The sequence below is a fragment of the Bufo gargarizans genome, chromosome 2 (assembly GCF_014858855.1).
Source record: "Bufo gargarizans isolate SCDJY-AF-19 chromosome 2, ASM1485885v1, whole genome shotgun sequence".
Lineage (NCBI taxonomy): Eukaryota > Metazoa > Chordata > Amphibia > Anura > Bufonidae > Bufo > Bufo gargarizans.
In genome coordinates this window covers 391,592,106-391,606,098 of record NC_058081.1, presented here as the reverse complement: position 1 = coordinate 391,606,098, position 13,993 = coordinate 391,592,106, and the positions used below count along the sequence as shown (strand labels likewise).

Here is a 13,993-nt window from a genome sequence, read left to right as displayed (position 1 = left end):
TTGCATTTAAAGAGAACCTGTGACCATGGAAATGCAGTGCAATCTGCAGGCGGCATGTTATAGAGCAGAGATGATCAATATACAGTTTTATGAGAAACCTAAAACTTGTAGTCATTCAAACTTCTTATGTTTAGTAGTTTCGTGTGGTCCTGTCAGTGACCGACGGCTGTCAATCCATGACAAAACCTCTCACGTGACCCCTAAGCATGTTAAAAGCCCCCCAAAGGTCTTGTATGACTTTGAGGAGCACAATATGTTAAGACAAAAGCCACCACTAGACTGACCGCAGCTTCTAGCTCTCCCAGTACACTTCATAGCTTTTATCTAAAAACAACCCTAGTGGGAAGGTTGCACAAAAATGAATAGGGAAAATGTCACATCCTTTTCTGGTTTGAGGAGGGGGGGGGGGGGGGAGGATGGTACTAGTCCTACTAATAATTGGTAACATTGGTCTGATAGTAGACATTTCCCCTGCATATCATCCACAGTAAGGGTTTTCTGCTATCTTTTATACATGCCCTATAGAAAAAGGGCACATCACCAGGACAGAAATGACCTGGAATTGTCAGTTTGGTTATTGATCCCTGTAGAAAGGCCTGAGATTTGTGTTTCATATGATTTTACAATGGGCCACAACTAGACATTTGGTTTGAGAAGTCAAGTATTAATATTATTTTGTGACCCTTAAAGGCTATGGACACCTTTTTGTGCACTAAAAATCAATAACCCCATATCTTACTGTAATGCAGCACATAATAAAATTACTGTTTAGTTTACTGGTATAGGCTTTGCTTCACATGCTCTCAGAAATGCTCTTCTGAGTTTTGCTGAGTGCAGTCATCTCCTGTGAGGCTTTGTGGTCACTCCTGTTGATCTCGCATGCACAAGTTCTGCTGCCCCGCCCCCACATGTTACATAGCACATCTAGCAGCCACTTACATATAGGCTGCTGGAACTTGTTATATTTAAATCCAATCCATAACATGGTGAGTCTTACAGTATGCTACAACTTGTAATCAGCAGATCTATTTCTCACTTTCCATGCTGTAGAAAGTCCATTATTTGTAGACACAATAGATATTTCTGCTGATAATGTTAGTGCAGCGATATACAGTCAAAACCATGGCATTATAAGCCTGATATAGATCTTATTACTGACGCTCTCACTACATGCACTCTCTTCTGAATACAGTATTCTTTGTAGTCCGCACAGTGAACTGTCACTCATCCCACACAGATTAGTACAGTGTGACGACACACAATGCTACATACACATAAGTAACTGGTGTAAAGTAGAACTGGCTTGGGCTACTTTCACATTAGCGTTTTTTGCGGATCCGTCATGGATCTGCAAAAAACGCTTCAGTTACAATAATACAACTGCATGCATCCGTCATGAACGGATCCGGTTGTGTTGTCACGGATGATGTTGCAGATAGCTGGAATTTATAAATAAACGTCCGACTGGCTTGATCCCAAACTAAGGAGCATATAGGTGAGCCCTAAGATCTCCCTGACTGCTATGCCCATGCAAGGGTCTCAATGGTAGACTATTGCATGCCTACGTACCGAAGACTGTGTGACACCTGAAAACCCTATAATGGTGAGGGGACATGACCACCGGCTCCCTGCACTAAATACGGATGGAGTCAGGGTCACCTAGAATCAAGCCAGCAAGGAAACACTACATGAAAAGACTTATCTGAGTAAACAGCAGCAGCCTCCAGCACTGAACACATTATCGAAGAAGTAGTATAAACCGCAAAGTGAGGCAGTATGGGAGGGAATATAAAGGGAGACAATTGCCCTAAATAGGTGAAACCTGGGAGAAGGAAAGGAGATGACAAAGTGAAACCAAAACAAACATCATGCAAGAGGTAGAGAAGGACGTCTGCCAGACCTTCTCACAGAACTGGTGGTGACAATTATGTGTTCTATAGCCATGCCGTTTTCTATTGTCTATTGGCTCCGCTTCGTCAGGTGGACAGCAAAATGCTGCAGGCAGCGTTTTGGTGTTTGCCTACAGTGTGGAATAGTGACTGAACGGAGGCAAACTGATGAATTCTGAGTGCATCCTTTTCCCATTCAGAATGCATTAGGGCAAAACTGATACATTTTGGACCGCTTTTGAGAGCCCTGAACGGATCTCTCAAACCGAAGTCCAATACGCTAATTTAAAAGTAGCCTTAGTTGCCCATAGCAGATTCCTCCTTTCATTTCTCAATGAAGCTGTGAAAAATGAATGGTGGAATCTTATTGGTTCCTATGGGCAGCTAAGCCAGTTAGGCTCAGGTTATGTAAGAATTCTGTTATGGATTCTGCTACCACGGACCATAATGGTCCATTCACACGTCCAACTTTTTTGCATTCCATAAATTGCGGATCCGCCAAAAACTGACACCAGCCATGCACGTTCCGCATTTTGCAGACTGCACTATGATAGAAATGCCTATTGTCCGTGGCTGCACAACTTTTGATCGCTTGGTACTACTTATTTTTTTTAATTTTTATATGGTGTTCACCATATAGACAGTGAAATGATTTTATAGATTAAGTTGTTGCAGGGGGATTTGGGGAGTCTCAGACGGCCATACTGAACAGGGGGATGGGGGTTGATGGCATGTTCCCCACATTAACCCATTAACCATCGGGTCGCTGCCACAGCAGAGCAGAAGCCTGATGGTTAGCCCCTTCCATATTGAGGTCCCTAAGGACTATGGCATGGAAGGGGTTATGTCTGCAGACTGTCAGCTGCATGTTACAGCTGACAGTCTGCACTACTCTGCCATCCTAAAAAGGGGTGGGTAGAGGAGGGAGAGCCAGTGCGCGCTCCCGTGTGGAGCCGAGAAGAGTTGCAGAGAATCCGTCAGCACAGCAGGCTGTAGAAGGGTTAACAAACTGGTACCTCTATTTTAACCAGGTGACCTCCTTGTCCCTTTAGACTACATCCAGCTACTTCTGAGTCTGTGGCTTGGGATTGGAATCTGCTGTCAGAAGTGATGTCAGAACAGGTATGGTAAAAAAAAAAAATAAAAAATACAAGCATTTTTAAAGTGGATGTGTCACGGATGGTGTTGCAGAAAACTAGAAGTCACAAAGATCCAACTGACTTGATCCCAAACTAAGGAACAAATGGGTGAGCCCTATAAAAGCGAACCTTTTACCAGGATTTCACATAATAAACTATTACCAGTACCTTATGGATATCCTCATTGTGTTTCAATGCATTCTTGTGCCGCTTTCCTGGGATGGATATTCATTCATGAAAAAAACGAGTCATAAAGTCCTCGACTCCAGCTCCTGAAGTCAAGGGGGTAGCCCTTCCCTCACTCCGGGCTGTACCTCCCCTGCCCTAACCCCGCCTCTAAGTAGTGTAACTGACACCCGGCTTGTACAGGCGGCGCATGCGCCGTCGGACTCGAGCGCGATCCTGTAACTGAATCGTGCATGCGCCGTCCCTGATGCCTGCCTGTCTTCTCTTCCTCACGCGCGATTCAGTTACAGGATCACGTTTGAGTCCAGCGGCGCATGCGCCGCCTGTACAAGCGCGGTCCCGGCGACTGAGCCGGGTGTCAGTTACACTACTTAGAGGTGGGGTTAGGGCAGGGGAGGTACAGCCCAGAGTGAGGGAAGGGCTACCCCCTTGACTTCAGGAGCTGGAGACGAGGACTTTATAACTCGTTTTTTTTTTTTCAGGAATATCCATCCCAGGAAAGCAGCACAAGAATGCATTGAAACACAATGAGGATATCTATATGATACTGGTAATAGTTTATGTGAAATCCTGGTGAAAGGTTCGCTTTAATGATAGAAAATTGCATGCTCTCGTACTTAGACTGTGACACCTGAAAACCCTACAATAGTGAGGGGACACGACCACCAGCTCCCTGCACTTAATACGGAGGAAGTCAGGGTCACCTAGAATCAAGCCAACAGGAAAACACAAAGGAACAGACTTACTTGAGGAACCGGCAGTTGCAGCATCTAGCAGTGAGCACAATCCAGGAAGTTGTATAAACCGCAAAGTGATGCAGTATGGGAGGGGATATAAAGGGATGTAATCAGTGCAACTAGATGACAGCTGAGAGAGGGAAACGAGATGACAAAAGAACCTCAAGCAAGAGGTACTGAACATCTGTCAGAGATCTGGTGGTGACAATACCCCTCCTTCTATGAGTGGACTCCGGACACTCTGAGCCCACCTTCTCAGGATGGGACCTATGGAAAGCCCTGATGAGACGAGTGGCCTAATTGTCCGCCACTGTGACCCACATCCTCTCCTCAGGACTATATAACCCTCCCATTGAACAAGGTACTGGAGAGAACCGTGGATAATGTGAAAATCCACAATCCTAGAGACCTGAAATTCAAGATTACCATCAACCACAATCGGAGGAGGAGGGTACAGTGCGTTGAACATAAGGTTTTAATAGGGACTTGTGAAAAACATTATGGATCTTCCAAGTCTGAGGAAGATCAAGATGAAAGGCAATGGGATTGATGACGGACAAGATCTTGTAAGGTCCAATCAACTTAGGACCCAAATTCCAGGAGGGAACCTTCAATTTGGCATTAGTAGACAACCACACCAGATCACCCACATTCAGGTCCGGACCAGGCACACGTCTCTTATCCGCCACACGCTTATCTCTCACTCATCCTCTTCAGATTACCCTGAATCTTTTGCCAAATGACAGAAGAGGAAAATCTCATCAGGTAAACCAGAAGACCCCTCTCCAGAGAATGTCCCAAACTGCGGATGAAACCCATATGCACCAAAAAATGGTGATTTATCAGAGGACCGGCGACCGGTTATTTAAAGCAAACTCCAAGGGACAAAAAACAATCCTCCTGATTCTCAGTCACAAAACAGCGCAGATATGTCTCCAGATTCTGATTGACGCGCTCTGTCTGACCATTCGACTGCGGGTGAAAAGCAAAGGAGAACGACACCCGAACCCCCAAGCGAGAACAGAAGGCCTTCCAGAATCTGGAAACAAACTGCATGCCCCTATCAGACTATGTCTGAAGGAATGCCATGCAGTTTGACAATGTGATCAACAAATGCCTGCGCCAGCGTTTTAGCATTGGGTAACCCAGGAAAAGGAATGATATGCGCCATTTTGCTAAAACTGTCTACTACTACCAAAATCAGTCTTCCCCGAGGAACGAGGCAGGTCAGTAATGAAGTCCAAGGACGGGAAGGAATGGGTAACGGGAGGAGAGGACCCGATGGCTGTGAATGAGGGACCTTGGCACGAGCGCAGGTCTCGCAGGATGCCACAAAACCCTCAACCGTCTTAGGAATCCGGCCACCAGAATCTCTGAGCAATGAGATCCAGCTCTGCTCCCCAGGTGCCCAGCAAGGACAGTATCGTGATGCTCCTTTAAAAACCTTGTCGTAAAGCGAGAGGCACAAAGATCAGGAGCCTCTGCCTCCAAATCAGGGTAAAGAGCAGAGACTACCACCCCTTCAGCCAAAATGGGACCCGGGTCTTCAAAGTCATCCCCCCCCCCTCCCGGAAAACAACGTGACAGGGCATCAGCCTTCACATTTTTAACCCCAGGGCGGAACGTGACAACAGAATTAAAACTGGAAAAGAACAAAGACCATCTGGCCTGTCTCTGGTTCAGACGCTTGGCTGACTCCAAGTAGGCCAGATTCTTATGGTCGGTAAACACAGTAATGGGGTGTCTGGCTTCCTCTAGCCAATGGCGCCTTTCCTCAAAAGCTAATTTGATGGCCAACAATTCCCCATCTCCCACATCGTAATTTCTCTCTGCGGAGGAGAGTTTCTTTGAGAAAAAGGTGCACGGTCGCCATTTGGCAGTGGAGGGACCCTGAGACAAGACCGCACCCATACCCACCTCAGAAGCGTCCACCTCAACAATGAAAGGTAGAGAGACATCAGGTTGTACCAAGATGGGAGCGGAAGCAAAACTCTTTGATACTAGAAAAGGCCTTAAGCACATCTACCGACCAGGAGGGAAAAACTACCCCTTTTTAGTCATATCAGTGAGTGGCTTAACAGAGGAATAATTCAAAATTATTATTCTGTAATAATTTGCAAAACCCAAAAAGCGCATCAGCGCCTTCTGATTCTCAGGAAGCTCCCACTCAAGCACAGCGCGGACCTTCTCAGGGTCCATGCGAAAACCAGAAGCTGAGAGAAGAAAACCCAGAAATTGAATTTCTGGAACCACAAACGCACTTTTTTTTTCTAGTTTAGCGTACAATTTATTCTCCTGCAGAATAAGCAAGACCTGACGTAGGTGGTCCCTATGAGTTTTGAAATCGGGAGAAAAAAAATCAAAATGTCATCTAGATACACTAGTACAAATTTCCCCATTAAATGATGATAAATGCTGTTCACAAAATGTTGGAATACGGCTGGAGCATTCATCAAACCAAAAGGCATAACCAAATTCTCGAAATGACCCTCTGGTATTGAGGGCCGTCTTCCATTCGTCCCCCTACCCTGACCAGGTTGTATGCCCCTCTTAAATCCAACTTAGAAAAAACTTTAGCTCCAACAATCTGGTTAAACAGGTCCGGGATCAGGAAGTGGATAAGGGTCACGAATTGTGATACTGTTCAGCTCCCTGAAATCCAGACATGATCTTGAAAAACCATCTTTTTCTTTTAAAAAAACAAAACTGCGGCAACGGGTGACTTCGAGGGTCGGATGTGTCCCTTTCTCAGGCTCTCAGATATACGTACACATAGCGACCCTTTCAGGTTGGGAGAGATTTGTATAAATGAGATTTAGGCAGCTTGGCGCCTGGGATGAGATTAATAGGGCAGTCGTACTCCCGATGAGGGGGCAGCTCCTGGACACCACTCTCGGAAAACGCATCCGAAAATTCAGAGAGAAAAGATGGTACAGTCTTGGTGGAAACCTCTAAAAGAGACGCCGAGAGGCAATTCTCTGCGCAAAAGTCACTCCAACCATTTATTAGCCTTGCTTGCCAATTAATGGTGGGGTTATGTTTAGTGAGCCAGGGTAGCCCCAACACTAGAGGAGTAGGTAATCCGCTTAGGACGAAACATGACACACCCTCAACATCAGCATCACCCACAGTCAAACTGATATTGTGAACTATGCCCTTTAACTATTTTTGAGAACAGGTATATCCTTTCCCAAAGTGCATACCTGGAAACTGTTATAGCAAATTGACTATCAATGAGATGGACAGCTGCTCCACTATTTACAAAAAAATCTCACAATGTTCTTGCTCTCTAGCGCCACCCTGGCAGATAGGACAAAACTGGAACTACAAGCAAATGGAAAACCTTTAAATTTCAGCATCAACCTTGCCAATAGTAACAGATGGAATGTTTTTAGAGGATTTTTTTTTTTTTTTTTGTTTCTTTATTAACCTCAAACTCCCTGAATCTCCTAGAGGGGCAAACATTTGCCAAATTATTTATACCTCCACAACAGAAACAAACCCTCCTCGGAGAGCTGAATACTCTATTATTAGAGGCAAGCAAACCCAGCTGCATAGGCTCCTCCTCAGAGGGGATTGAGAGAGACCTGAGACCCCTGCGCACTGAATGAGACAGCCCCACTGTCCTTGGACTGAATATAACAGGAAGGAGTGATCTCTCCTCTCTAAGACGCCTGTCAATACAAACAGCCTGAGATATGGCAGACTCCAAGGAGGCAGGTCTCTCAAAGGCAAATGCATCTTTCAATCCCTCCGAAAGACCATGGCAAAATGGACTTCGGAGTGCAGCATCATTCCAACCAGAATCGTCTGCCCATCTCCGAAATTCTGAACATTATATCTCTGGGGACCGTTTACCCTGGCACAAAAAAACGCAGTCTAGATTCAGCCAGAGCAATATGCAGATGCAGAGCAATACTAAGCAGATGCAGCTAGTGCATGGTAAAGCCCTTACATTTGCCTAGTTGGTAACAAAGAAAAAAAATAACTAACAACCCCTTTAAGGATACGTTTAGAAAGGTGCTATACATGTATCTCAGAACTAAAGGCAGGAAGAGTCCTGATTTAACACTGAATGATGTGTAATCAGTGTGTGGGGTGAGGAAGGATATACCGTATTTTTTTTTCCCTATAAGATGCATCGGCCCATAAGATGCACCTAGTTATTAGAGGAGGACAATATGAATTTTTTCTTTTTAATTAGACCTCGGCTAAGAGCCCCAATTAGACCCCCAATCTTAAGACCTCAGATAAGAGCCCCAAGCAGTCTCATATCAGCCCCCATTGCCTCTCAAAACAGCCCCATATTGCTTCAGTTTTATCAAATAAAAAAAACCTCTCCTGCTCCAGCACTTTTCTTACTCCTACTCTGTTGGCGTGAGGACTCGGAGCACTCTCATGCTGTGCGCAGCCACTGGACAGCCAAAGACCAGGAAGCAGTGAGTACAGAGCCTTCACTGCTTCCTGGTCCTCCGGTACTGAAAAACACTTTCTTAATGGCTAGATGTATGTAAAGCTGAATGTGTGTTTACCTGTATCCTGACTGAAGGCTTTGGCGGAAAAAGGGTTAACATATTTCTCCTAATTCCAGACAGGTCTCCTATTCCTCCAATATGTGGTACAGACCTTAGATGATGACTTCCACCTCTGCTTACAGCGGCGAACTTTACATAAATCTCTGTGTAAATCAATGCTGTCTTGTGACAAGAGTTTCTGTAATGTCAAGTAGGTGTCCTTCCTGACTCATTAACCATCTCATGTGACTGGGCATGTAAAAGATGTAAGATGGATATCTAATATATTAGTGCCCAGCTCAAAATGGGTAATCAACAAAAATCCAAACGATCCTACATTTTAGTGGAATCATGTGAGGTGCAGCTCTAGCACTGAGACCAGTACGTCAGTGGGAAGTCACTTCACGCAAATGGACATACTAGTACAGGGCTGGCCAACCTGCGGCTCTCCAGCTGTTGCAAAACTACAATTCCCAGCATGCCCTGCTGTAGGCTGTCTGGGCATGCTGGTAGTTGTAGTTTTGCAACAGCTGGAGAGCCGCAGGTTGGCCATCCCTGTACTAGTACGTCATGATTGGGCAGGAGCTGTGCATGCCCAATCAGTGCAGTGCCCTGCAAAAACTGACTTGTGCCCTTCATTCTGTGTCAGTACGATTACAACAATACCACATATGTATAGGTTTTTATGTCTAAATAGTGTAAAATGAAACTTTTTTTTTTTTTCTTTCTCCTCCAATCCCCATATTCTGCCGCCCACCCATCACAACTTTTTTTGTTATATCTTCTGAGCTGTGTGGGGGGCTAATTTTTTTTTGCACAATGTGTAGTTTTTTTATTGATACCATTTTGACTTTTTGATCACATTTTAGAAAAATTTTTGTGGTAAGAGAAGCGATAAATGCAAATTTGGCTTTTTTTTTTTTTTTTTTTTCCTTTTGAAGTTCTTATTTGAGCCTACAAAATTTGTTCTGAATAAAAAAAAAAAATGCGCGAGCAGGTGCTGTTTGCGCTGGTAGCGAAGGGGGTTAAGCTAGACAGCTGGTGGTAACAAATGATTATATGTACCCAAAATGATGCATTAAAAACTAACTTGTCCTGCAAAAAATAAAGGATTTCTTCTGCTCTTGCCTGTAGATGGCAAGTCTCCACACAAAGCTTCAGCAGTGGGGGATCATTGTAGGATTTTTTTTTTTTTTCACTAAACAATGTCTTATATGTTGCAGACAAGTCATTGACTGGCTAATAGATGCTGTGAAACAGATGCCTGAAACTGGTCAGGATTCCATCTCTCAGTGTAACCTACAAAAGTAATTATTTTATTTTTTTGCATATTCAAATTTCTGATTATGGGGAAAAAATATTGATTTATGGTTCCTGTGGCCCAGGGTAATTTTTCTTTTACAGCGTATGCTCTCCATAGCAGTTGAAGTGGATCACTCTCCTACAATGAACTCTAACAGGATAGCAGATTACATATTTTCCTACATGAGCATCCTGAAAACAAGACCGCAAAGGTATTTAGGTTTTAATTCATTTGTCACCATCTAGAAGCATGGGAAACCTAAACTGCATGTAGATTGTTCTAGTTTTACAGTGAGGATGCCAGAATATAGGTTTACACACAACAGCCATGTACTGTACACAAGTCTTTCTACATGGGAAGATGAGTTGCTATGACCAGCAGATCAATGATAGGAAGTTGATTTGGAGCTTAAAGGGACTCTGTCACCAGTTTCTAACCCCCCCCTTTTAAAACTATTGTTCTCTCCATGGTGCCCTTGTCATTACAAAGCTGTTATAAGATAAATCCACCCTGTAGTTTTGATAAAAATCGCTTTTATCTAACCTGTCAATCTTCTGGATAAGGTGCCCAGGGCGTTTCTGAAGGTCTGAATCTGCCGCTCTCCGCCGCCGCCGTTGGTGCCCAGCTCCTCCCATGATCCTTTCAGCGCCACCTCGATGTAATGAAATCCGCCTCCGGCTCTCCTCAGTGCCCCCTCCTCCTTTTCAAAGATCCCGCGCGTGCGCACAGGCCTGTGCCTGATGCGCCCGTGCGGACTTTTAGATTCTGCCTCATTGAGCATTCGCGCGCGTGCGCATGCGCACTTCGCTCAACGAGGCAGAATCTAAAAGTCCGCACGGGCGCATCAGGCACAGGCCTGTGCGCACGCGCGGGATCTTTGAAAAGGAGGAGGGGGCACTGAGGAGAGCCGGAGGCGGATTTCATTACATCGAGGTGGCGCTGGGAGGAGCTGGGCACCAACGGCGGCGGCGGAGAGCGGCAGATTCAGACCTTCAGAAACGCCCTGGGCACCTTATCCAGAAGATTGACAGGTTAGATAAAAGCGATTTTTATCAAAACTACAGGGCGGATTTATCTTATAACAGCTTTGTAATGACAAGGGCACCATGGAGAGAACAATAGTTTTAAAAGGGGGGGTTAGAAACTGGTGACAGAGTCCCTTTTAAGTTTCCCCCCCCCCCCCCCCCCCCCCACTATTTCACAATTATCTGGGGATGTTTGAAGGGTCATTCTTATGACCATTTGTTCAATCCCCTCCTCTGAGAATACTAGTTTTACATATGTTGCCAAGATCATTAAAAGATCACAAGATACAGAAAAAAACGATGTATTTGGTTGCGTCTAGCAGGATGTCCATTGAGGTAGAATGTGTGCTAGCGGCCAAGGCACTTGGTGCAAGATTTCCATACATGCGCCATTTTATAAATTTATTTTTTTATCCAGCTTAGTAAAAACCATTAACAGGGGCATGTTCATTGTTGTGCCAAGAACTGTAACATTATGGCTGCTTGAAATTTCTTGAATTTTTATTTTTTTTCTTCAGAGAGATGTTCTTTAGCAGTACAGAAAATATTTTACTTCGCGCAAAGATACTGGAGGTAATATTCAACCACAGTTGTAAATCGCTGTCAGAGCTCCCGCTCTGTTTTGGTAAAATAATTCACTTCATCAGCAATTCTACACCGCAACTGAAGAATCAGGTAAGCGGCAACTGTTTGACTCTGGTAACTAAATGTATTGTAGTCCTACACTATAAATTAAACTAGATTAACCCCTTAAGGACTTAGGACGTACCGGTACGCCATGTTTGCTGAGTCCTTAAGTTTAGATTGTGGCGGGGGTTAATAGGAACAGAAGTATTGGAATGCATTGTAAAGGATTAGACCCCCAAAAGTTCAAGTCCCAAAAGTGGACAAAAATAAAGTGAAAAAAAAGTCCCCCCCCCCCCCCCCCTCCCAAAATTTAGTTTCAAGTAAAAATAAACAAACGTAATTTTCCCCAAATAAAGTTTAAAAAAAAAAGGTAAATGGGGGGGGGGGGGGGTATACATATTAGGTATCGCCGCGTCCGTATCGACCGGCTCTATAAACATATCACATGACCGAACCCCTCAGATGAACACTGTAAAAAAATTAAATAAAAACTGTACTAAACCATTTTTTGTCGCCTTACATCACAAAAAGTGTAATGGCAAGCGATCAAAAAGTCACACGCACCCTAAAATAGTGCTAATTAAACAGTCATCTCATCCTGCAAAAATCACCCTACCCAAGGTAATTGCCCAAAAACTGAAAAAATTTTAGAAACACTAAAACATGATTTATTTTTTATTTTTTTTGGGCTTCAAAAAAATCCTGTGTGTAAAACTTGCATAAATAAAAAAAAGTATACATATTGGGTATCGCCGCATCCGTGACAACCTGGTATATAAAATTATCATGATCTAACCTGTCAGATGAATGTTGTAGCTAACAAAAAAAATAAACAGTGCCAAAACAGCTATTTCTTGTTATCTTGCCTCGCAAAAAGTGTAATATAGAGCAACCAAAAATCCATATGTACCCTAAACTAGTACTAACAATACTGCCACCCTATCCCGTAGTTTCTAAAATGGGGCCACTTTTTGGGGAGTTTCTACTCTAGGGGTGCATCAGGTGGGCTTCAAATGGGACATGGTGTAAAAAAAAAAGTCCAGCAAAATCTGCGTTCCAAAAACCGTATGGCATTCCTTTCCTTCTGCGCCTTGCAGTGTGCCCGTACAGCTGTTTAAGACCACATATGGGGTGTTTCTGTAAACTACAAAATAAGGGCCATAAATATTGAGTTTGGTTTGGCTGTTAACCCTTGCTTTGTAACGAATTATTATTTTTTTATTAAAATGGAAAATCTGCCAAAAAAGGAAATTTTGAAATTGTATCTCTATTTTCCATTAATTCTTGTGGAACACCTAAAGGGTTAACAAAGTTAGTAAAATCAGTTTTGAATACCTTGAGGGGGGGTAGTTTTATAGAATGGGGTAATTTTTGGGTGGTTTCTATTATGTAAGCATCGCAAAGTGACTTCAGACCTGAACTGGTCCCTAAAAATTGGGTTTTCAACTGAAATTTCAAGATTTGCTTCTAAAAGCCTTGTAACATCCCCAAAAAATAAAATCATTTCCAAAATGATCCAAACTTGAAGTAGACATATGGGGTATGTAAAGTAATAACTTTTTTTGGAGGTATTACTGGAAGTAGAGAAATTGAAACTTGGAAATTTGCAATTTTTTTTACACACTTTTTTGGTAAATTTTGTATATTTTATTTTTACTTCATTTTACCAGTGTCATGAAGTACAATATGTGACGAAAAAACAATCTTAGAATGGCCTGGATAAGTCAGTGTTTTAAAGTTATCAGCACTTAGTGACACTGGTCAGATTTGCAAAAAAAATGACCAAGTCCGTAAGGTGAAATAGGGCCGAGTCCTTAAGGGGTTAAACTTTTTTCCATCCCATTATCCACAACTCAGAAAAGTGACGTTTTCACACTGTACTGCACAATATGCTGACACTTCGTGTTCTGTAGAGCTCAATTCCATCATTTAAAGGTGCTAACTATTGGCACAAATATACCTCTTCTCACAGTGGGCATAAGACATTCCAGACAGCCAGACAGCCAGACAATTCTAAAGGCATCAGACCGGAGTTGTGCGCCTTTATATAAATTCTCTCTAAATAAGTGTTTTCCTGCACCTACGGGGGTTAACACATGGAGAGAGTACTCCCTGAGGGGAGGTGAAGAATAAGGAAAGTTACCGGAATCTCCCACAGTGGGGGCAACAAGGACCCTTGTCCCGGCTCAAGCTGGGGCCTGTGGTCCTTCCCATAGCCGGCAGTCTTCCTTCCTCAGCATGGAACCAGTCAGCCGCAGCAGGGACGTGCACGCAAAGTGGGGTGTCTTCCGGATTCTATGAAGACAGCTGGGGGGATGGTGCGGCGCATTAAGCGCTTGGTTATGCGGGGACCATGCGGCGCATGACGTGTTCAGCATTGGCAGAGGATTGTGTGGCGCATTGAGAGCGCCGAGGCTTCTCTATCCCAAGGGCACTGCTGGATGACTCAAGACGCCGCGAGATTTAAAAAACGGGGCGCTCATACAGAATCTCTCTGACAATATAGAGGCAGACTAAGCCAGAGAAGGATAGACTGGGTAGAATGGTCCCTAAACCGGGATATCTTCCAAAAG

At 43.9% G+C, this 13,993-nt stretch overlaps 1 protein-coding gene across 2 annotated transcripts in view; it reads left to right on the top strand.

Moving 5' to 3' along the window:
• SIMC1 (SUMO interacting motifs containing 1) overlaps positions 1-13,993 on the top strand; it is a 63,646-nt gene that overhangs the window by 34,743 nt on the left and 14,910 nt on the right. For both annotated transcript variants that reach the window (XM_044280813.1, XM_044280812.1), the window contains exons 4-8: positions 2,942-3,011; positions 8,543-8,676; positions 9,689-9,772; positions 9,851-9,979; positions 11,312-11,468. In XM_044280813.1, the coding sequence (XP_044136748.1) occupies positions 2,942-3,011; positions 8,543-8,676; positions 9,689-9,772; positions 9,851-9,979; positions 11,312-11,468 (574 nt within the window). The remainder of the gene's footprint in view (positions 1-2,941; positions 3,012-8,542; positions 8,677-9,688; positions 9,773-9,850; positions 9,980-11,311; positions 11,469-13,993) is intronic.